This window comes from Pongo abelii, chromosome 20 (genome assembly GCF_028885655.2).
Source record: "Pongo abelii isolate AG06213 chromosome 20, NHGRI_mPonAbe1-v2.0_pri, whole genome shotgun sequence".
Lineage (NCBI taxonomy): Eukaryota > Metazoa > Chordata > Mammalia > Primates > Hominidae > Pongo > Pongo abelii.
In genome coordinates, this window is record NC_072005.2 from 52,079,260 (window position 1) to 52,087,561 (window position 8,302).

At 50.9% G+C, this 8,302-nt stretch overlaps 1 protein-coding gene across 1 annotated transcript; it reads right to left on the reverse strand.

The window, feature by feature from the left end:
- Positions 1-414: 414 nt before the first annotated feature.
- PGLYRP1 (peptidoglycan recognition protein 1) lies at positions 415-4,576 on the reverse strand. Its single transcript, XM_024238351.2, has 3 exons — positions 3,949-4,576; positions 788-909; positions 415-681 (listed from the first exon to the last, which is right to left on the reverse strand). Exons 1-3 carry the CDS (start codon positions 4,233-4,235, stop codon positions 500-502), a joined length of 591 nt encoding a protein of 196 aa, XP_024094119.2. The 5' UTR covers positions 4,236-4,576; the 3' UTR covers positions 415-499.
- Between the last annotated feature and the right edge of the window lie 3,726 nt (positions 4,577-8,302).

Consider the following 8,302-nt stretch of genomic DNA (forward strand, 5'->3'; position numbering starts at 1 on the left):
AGGAAAAGCTTGTACACTCTCTAAACAGTGCAAGGCAGACCTGGGAGGAGTAGTGAGCAGCCCGTCCCCAAAGGAGTCCAAGCAAAGGTTCTGCCCAGGATGCCTTTGGCTGTGTGGTGGGAAGGGGGTGTCTTGCAGTGTGGTTCACTGCCCAGGAGGACCCCCAGGACCGCCTGTTGGTGACATCCAGGCCGCCTTGGTGCTGATTCCTGGGCTCTGACCTGAGACCTCTGGGTTCTGAGCTGTGATGTTGCTCTCGAGCTGGGATCTCCGGGGTCTTGGTTCAGGGCCGGGGCCTCTGGGTTCCAAGCACCAGTGAGGAGAGTGCTGGGAGGGGAAGGGTTGGGAGGGCTTTGGTCTTGTGGGAGGGAGACAAGGAGGGGAGGTGTGTGGTGGGACCTGCTGAGGAACACATTTTGAGCTGCATCTTTATTGGAGAAGGAGGCAGTGGGGTTTTTGGCCATAAGAGGAGAGGAATGGGGTGTGGATCAGCAGGGCCTCAGGGGGAGCGGTAGTGTGGCCAATTCTGGATGAGGTTGTAGAGCTGGTCGCCTGGAGAGAGTGTACGCTGCACATCCCGGTGTCCTTTGAGCACATAGTTGGACCTCAGGGCTCCCTGAGCCACGCCGCAGGCCAGTAGACCCTGGGCTGCCCGGATGGCCTGGGGTGCGGGCACCCGATCTGGAGGAGGCCGAGGTAGGAGTTAGGCAGGGGCTTCCCCGAAGGGGAAGTGATAGTGTAGGGCCCCGTGTCAGCCCCCATCCCGACTGGCTGGACAGTCACTCACCCATGTAGTTGCCCATGAAGCTGATGCCAATGGACATGGGGTTCCATAAGTGACCTGAGTGGGCACCCATGAAGTTCCAGCCACGGCCCTCGTATACGAGCCCATCTTCTCCAATCAGGAAGCTGCATGGGGAGGTGGGGGGGCTTGATGAGTGAGGGAGGGTTTCCCAAGGAGGACTCCTCCTCCTTCCTCCACTCACCCTGCCTCTGTTACTGCCATGGTGCACACAACTTCCCCAGCATCCTTCTCACCCATTAATTTCCCAGGATAGTAACAATGACTGTGGTTATTTATTGGGCCCCTGCCATGCGCCAAGCACAGCTCTGCATACACCTTTTTTTCATCCTCACAGCAACCCTGTGAGTCACTACCACCCCCGTTTTATATAGACAGAATCAGAGTGGTAGAGTCACCTGCCCCTGGGTCACACAGCCTGTCTGGGGCACAGCTGGGGTTTTTAACCAGGCCTCCGTGGTCCCCACCCATGTGATCTTGTGCCTTGCTCTCTCCTGCCTCCCTAGAGCATTTGTGGAAGTCCTGTTTTACTGAATCCTTGCAGGACAGCCCTCTGAGGCAGGGACTTTTTTTTTTTTTTTTTTGAGACGGAGCTTCACTCTTGTTGCCCAGGCTGGAGTGCAGTGGTGTGATTTCAGCTCACCGCAACCTCTGCCTCCTGGGTTCAAGCGATTCTCGTGCCTCAGCCTCCTGAGTACCTGGGATTACAAGCATGTGCCACCACACCCGGCTAATTTTTGTATTATTAGTAGAGATGGGGTTTCACCATGTTGGCCAGGCTGGTCTCAAACTCCCGACCTCAGGTGATCTGCCCGCCTTTGGCCTCCCAAAGTGCTGGGATTACAGGCATGAGTCACTGTGCCCGGCCGAGGCAGGGACTCTTATCGTCCTCATCTTAAGCAGAGAGAGCAGAGACTCAGAAAGCGACATAATTTGTACAAGCTCTTCAGAGCCCCCTGCCTCTCAGAACTCTGCCCTTGCCCCAGCTTGCTTCCTGCCCTTGGGGTCCACTGGGGGACAGGATCAGAGACTCAAAGTTGGGGTTGTAACCAGATACCGACCCTGGAGCCCCAGCACCTGCCTCTTTGAGGTTTCCAAGCCTGGCAGCAGATCCTTAAGGCTGATTGATTCAGCACATCTGATTGAGCGTGTCTGACTTGGCAAATGGGAAGATCATTTGCCTTGGAGCTGTAGTATGTGCCAACTCAGCCCTCGCACTCACAGCGTCATTAATGACGCACAGAATGTTGGAACTTCCGAATCCCGAGTCCTGAATCTGCTGCTTAGGAAGCCAGCTCCCAGGATCTGGCCCCAGTGATGCTGGCTGCTGGGACTGGCTGGTTATGGCCCTGCCATATTCCCGGAGCCTGGCATGATGGTGGTGGGGTCAGGGGTGGTTGGTTCTCCCTGGTCATTTGTTGCATGAATGCACCTCATTTAAACCTCAGCCACCATCGCCAAGCCACCATTGCCAAAAGCCCCATTTACAGGTGAAGAAACGAGGCTCAGAGAGAGAAGGTGACGTGACATGGAAAGGGGATTCAGAACGTTAGAACCAGACTCTGAATCCTAAAAGCTGAGGGCCAGACAGCGGCTGCTTCTGTATGTGGTGATGTGGACCCGAGGCTCGGGCCTTCGTGACCTCATGGGAACACTTAGAATCAGAGCGCCTGAGTCTTGGAAACAAAACATTGAAGTCTTTGATAAAATCTTGAACTGGAAGGGCTGGGAATACCTTTGGAAACTTCTAGACTTCTCTGGGTGGGTTTTGTGTGTGTGTGTGTGTGTGTGTGTGTGTGTGAGACACAGCCTTAGGAGGTCCTGAGAACATGTGCCCCCTGGGTGGGGTCTATTGAAGTGGGCTCTGGGGACCTGCGTGTTCCTCCAATAAGCTCTGCAGGAGATTCTGATGCTTACCTGGGTCTGAAAGCCTGCAGGATTCAAACGTTCCCTCCCTGTGGAAACCCTCAGGCTGGACTGCAGCCCATTATAAGGAGGAGGTAGCTGGTAGGCATGGCCCCGGACCTGCTTCAGCCTGCTTCGGCCGGCACCCCTTAGAGTCTGTTCTCCCCACGGCAGCCAGAGGGAGTCTCTCGTACCTGCACTAGCCCCGGTCCCTGCTCTGCAGGGGGATGCCTCCCGTGGCTCCCATCTCAGAGTAAAAGCTACAGTCCTCACTGTGGTCCACAAGGCGCTGCCTGGTCCGGCCCTTTCCTCATTTCATTCCGCTTGCCCGGCTGTGTTCAGCCACCCTGTCCTTCCCACGGGACCCGCCCACTCAACCCGGTTGGCTTTGCCCCCGGCACCCCCTGCCACCTGCACACCTCTGTCTGCTCCCCCATCCCAGAGCCAAGGCAGCCACTCTCAGGGAGGCCTTCCCTTGCCCCACCCTTCCAAGGAGCCTGTGTGGGTCTGGTCCCAGCCTGAGGTCTCCCTCCCTCACCTCTTTCCTTTTCTCCATCGCCTCTATCACCACCTGAATTCACCTGTGGCCTTGGCTTGTTTCTCCCTGCTGGTCTTTCAACCCCAGGAGGCTAGAGTGGCACCGTTCTCCATGCCACATCTGGCACGCTACCTGGCACATAGTAGGTGTCTAATGGCAATAGCCCGTGGCTTTGCGGGCCCCCGTGTGCCAGGCAGTTCCTAGGTGCTTTGCCTGTATTGGCTCATCTAAGGAGCAGATGGGCCGCGATCCCATTGACTTTGCCGAGGAGGAAGCTGAAGCCGGGAGGACCCGCCCCAGGCCTCAGCCAGCAATAAGCTGAGCTGACCCTAGAACGAAGCTCCGCACTGAGTCAGCTTGGTTTTCCGCCTCTTAACAAAGGCACCAGGCATCAGGAAGGGGCGCCTTCATAAAGTGTCGCGGACACCTTGGTGTGTATTAGGCAAAGCCTGCCCCTTCTTCCTGGGAGCGGAGCTTGGATTTCAGTCCATACCCCCTCCTCACGCATCTTTGTGCTGTGAGCACCTGCCCCTGCCCACGTGGTGACCTGAGGAAGAAATGACTTTGTGAGGTTCAGTAAGCTGATCAGGGTGTCAGCCAGGTGGCCTCAGCACCGGGCCTAGAACCGGTCCCGCTGGCGGGCACTTGCACACCTTTGCCTCTGGGGTCCCCAGTCCAGCCCGTGCCTCCCCGCCACACTCACTTGTAGCCCACGTCGCACCAGCCCTGTGTCTTCATGTGGTAGTGCTGCACATTCCGGGCCTGCTGCTGGCACGAGGCGGGGGTGTCGCAGCTGCTGCCCGCCGTGTGCGACACCACCACATAGCGTAAGGGCAGGCTCAGGCGCTGGGCGCACTCTGATGCCAGGGCCTTCCACTCGTTCCGGGGCACTATGGGGATGCAGCAGGCCGGGGCTTCTGTCTCCTGAGCCGCTCCGAGTCGAAGGAGGCCTAGGAGAGCCCAGGCAAGCAGCGCGCAGCGGCGGGACATAGTGGCAGGGCGGCAGGGGCGGGGAGACCGCTAGGAGCACCCGGTGGAGGGGCCACCTTTATCTGCTGGGGGATTCCGGGAGTGGCCCAGAAAGTCTTGCTTCACACCCTGCTGGGACTTCCTGCTGGCCCAGCAGACCCCAGACTCAGCTTCCTTCCCTGGCTGGGCCAGGGCGGGATGCACTGTGGTTGGGGTCTGGGTCACGCCCACGGCAATGACAGGCCCCCTCGCTCAGCAGGGAGGGACACACAGGCCCCTGGGCGCTTCGCCCCGCCGTTTCTGGAAGACCCGGGGCCGGGATCCCGGTCCTGCTTGTCTCTCCTCTCAGTGGAACATTGAACAACTCAACAGGAACTTACATCGCAGAGGCCTGGGGCATTGGCACATCTCCCCTCAAGGACTGAGGTAACAAAGCTGCCCATTGTAAAAACACTTCCTTCTCTCAGGTCCAAGCCTGATGCCATTTACCCTTGCAGCAAACTCAAGAGGTGAGTATCTGGAAGCCCATTTCACAGTGGAGTAAACTGAGGTTGGGAGCAGGGAAGTCACGGGCTGAGACACCAGAGGCACTGGAGCCCCACGTCTAGAGCCAGGCTGCCTGCGTGTGAATCCTGGATACACAGTGTGTGAGAGCCTGCAAGTGGTTTTTGAAAATGTGTATTTAAAAAAATTTTTTTAATTTTATATTTTATAAATAATATTTTACTTTTTTTTTTTTTTTTTTTTTTGAGATGGAGTTTTGCTCTTGTCACCCAGGCTGGAGTGCAATGGTGCGGTCTTGGGCCACTGCAACCTCTGCCTCCTGGCTTCAAGCGATTCTCCTGCCTCAGCCTCCTGAGTAGCTGGGATTACAAGCACACACCACCACGCCCAGCTAATTTTTATATTTTTGGTAGAGACGGGGTTTTGCCATGTTGGCCTGGCTGATCTCGAACTCCTGACCTCAGGTGAGCCACCTGCCAGTGTTCCAGAGTGCTGGGATTACTATAGGCATGAGCCACCGCACCTGACCTGTGTGTTGTGTTTTCATCTTCCGTGTCCTGCATTCTCACATACATTGTACTCATGCTGTTACTGAATTGTGTACCAGGCATCTGTAGCACTTTTCAGAAATTATCATATACTCATGACAAGCTTGCAAGATGCATGTTATTATTAACCCCTCTTACAGCTGATGGAACTGAGGCCCGGGGGGATGATCACATACAGGAGGTGGTGAAGCCAGGGTTTGGCTACAGGCTTTCTGCCTGCAGAGTTATAAACCATATTCTCCTCCCTACAAACTTATATAAGGACATTAAAAAATAATAATAAAATCAAAACCATGTGCATCAATTTACCTTTTGTCACCTAATATTTCATGGGCATCTTGCCAGGGCAGTACATCTAATTCTAATTTATTCTTTATAATAGTTGCACAGTATGCTATAGTATCAGTTCAGCATTGTAGATCTTTTAGTTTTTGAAGGTTTTCCAGTATTTTCCCCACACTATGCAAAATATTTTCAGACATATATCCCTATGCACTGGTGCATTTATAAGTAAATTATAAACACAGAGTTATTAGGTCAATGAGTATACATATTTAATTAATATTACCAGATTGTTTTCCCCAAAAAGCTATTAATAATTCATATTTTTCACCAGTAATGTTTTGGAGCCTCCTCACCCCGACCCCAGAAGTGGGTGTTATCACTTCTTTTTTTTTTTTTTTTGAGTCAGAGTCTCGCTCTGTCACTCAGGCTGGAGTGCAGTGGCATGATCTTGTCTCACTGCAACCTCCACCTCCTGGGTTCAAGCCATTCTCCTGCCTCAGCCTCCCAAGTAGCTGGGATTACAGGCGTGTGCCACCACACCCGGCTAATTTTTGTATTTGTAGTAGAGACGGGGTTTCGCCATGTTGGCCAAGCTGATCTCGAACTCTGAGCTCAGGTGATCCACCCACCTCAGCCTCCCAAAGTGCTGGGATTATAGGCATGAGCCACCTTGCCTGGCCAGTGTTATCACTTCTTAAATTTATAAGTATAAAGTGACAGCTCCTTTGGCATTTTTATACCCACTCAGGAGACTGGGTATTTTTCTGTATTTGCTGTCTATATTTGGGCTTGCTCTTTTGTCAATTACCTATTCATATCCATTGCCCATTAAAAAAAAATTGGGTTGTTTGCCTTTTTGTTATTATTTGCAAAATGAATAAAAGAATCCCATAATTGGGATTATTGAGTTCTTGGGTGTGTACATTTTGTGTATTTCAGTTTTTTTTTAGAAGCATTAAAGAATAATGTAATATAAAAAGTGTATAAACACATTTTTTATAGAGTTGATAGACTTAATAGAGTAGTGAGCTTATGAATTTTCACGAAGTGAATCCACCTGTGTATCCAGTGCCTGGATTAAGAAGTAGAGCTACACTTAAAATTTTAATAGCAATTGGTAAATACAATACCAAAAAGATTTTAGTATTTATTTTTCCCACAATGTGATCAGTTTTTAAATGTTTTACTAATCCAAAGAACAAGATCTCATTATTGCTTTATTTGCATTTCCTTGAACATTAGAGAGGTGATTATCTTTTTACATATTTATGGCTATCAGCATCCATCTTCAAACGGTCTGTTCATCTCTTCTGATCATTTTCTTGTTGAGTTGTATATGGGGGATATTAACCCTATGTCTTATCGAATGTGCTGCAAACCTTTTCCTCTAATATGTTAAAAAATATCTAGGTTTTTCTTTTATGGTTTCTGTGTTTCCTGTCTTGCCTTAAGAGGGACTTTTCACACTAAGATTGTAAAACTTTTTCTATTTAAAAAAGATTATTTTGTGTTTTACTTTTATATCTTTACCTCGGCTAAAATGTATACTTGCATGTGGTGTGAGGTAAGGGTCTGACCTTGTTTCCAGGTGGCTAGCCGTTTGCCCAGGTTCTGTTTATTATATAGGTAGACCTGGTTTTAAATTTCCATTCTGCCCCTTATTAGCTGCATGATCTTGGGCAATTGGATAGCAATTGACACAGTCGACCACTTCCTCCTTCTCAAAATACTTATTTCCCTTAGCTTTTGTGATGTAAGACTGCCTTGATTTTCCTTCTGCTTCTCTGGCTGGTCTTTTTTCTTCTCTCTCTTTTTTTCAGAGTAATTCTTCCCTCCTGGACCCTCACACCATATGTTTTGTGCTGAGTGATCTTATCCACATAATTGCTTCAGCCACAGTGAAAATGCAGAGGATTCCTGTATTTCAGTGTCTAGTCTGGAGCTCTCAGTTGAGTTCTGGATCTGTGTATCCACCTGGCCACTTGACGCCTCCACTTGGATGTCCCACAGGCACCTCCAATGCAAAATGACTCATGACCTTCTCCTCCACATCAGCACTCTCACAGGAGTTCCTGTCTAAGGGAATGGTATCACCATCTTCCCATTACAAAAGCCATACATTTGAGCACCATCCTTGACTAGTTCCTGTTCCTTCCTCTGTTGTACCCAGCACCCAAAAGAATGCCCAGCACATGGTAGGTGCTCACTAAATAGCTACTTGATTGAATGGATATGCAACCCACCACCAAGGAATGCCACTGTGATGAATTAGAACTCTTCTAATTCCATTCTCTGCACCCTGGTCCAGACACCACCTCCTTTCACCTGGATTTTGCCCTGCCTCTTCAGTGACCTCCCAGGATGCACTCTGGCCTCTGTGAGGCCAAAGCTCTGCTCAGATCTTTTCTGAAGGTCACCCTCAAAAATGAGTCACATTTTTCAGTGGCATTTCATGATTCCTAGAATGAGGCCCAAGCTCCTCCCCATGGCCAACAGCATGGGCTGCCTACAGCGTGGGCTGCCCCCATCCCAGACTCACCTTGCTTACTCCCAAAAGTCTCTTTCTGACTCCTGCAGCCACTGTCCCCTTCTTGCTGCCCTTGGACATGCTTTGACTACCCTGTTCCCTTGGGGACTTCAGACACACCGGGTATAAGTTTTAAATAGAGGAACCTGGAACTAATTCAGGAACTTTGTACCTTAGCTTTAAGACAACAAAACACCAAGCCAGCCTTTTGTAAAAAGACAGGA

What these genes read in the sequence shown, in the direction of transcription:
- PGLYRP1 (XM_024238351.2), bottom strand. Translation starts at nt 4,235, where the DNA reads ATGTCCCGCCGCTGCGCGCTGCTTGCCTGGGCTCTCCTAGGCCTCCTT. An exon ending in TGGTGCGACGTGGGCTACAA is followed by an intron (nt 910 to 3,948) that starts GTGAGTGTGGCG and finishes CTCCCCATGCAG; the next exon opens with CTTCCTGATTGGAGAAGATG. An exon ending in CTTCATGGGCAACTACATGG is followed by an intron (nt 682 to 787) that starts GTGAGTGACTGT and finishes GGCCTCCTCCAG; the next exon opens with ATCGGGTGCCCGCACCCCAG.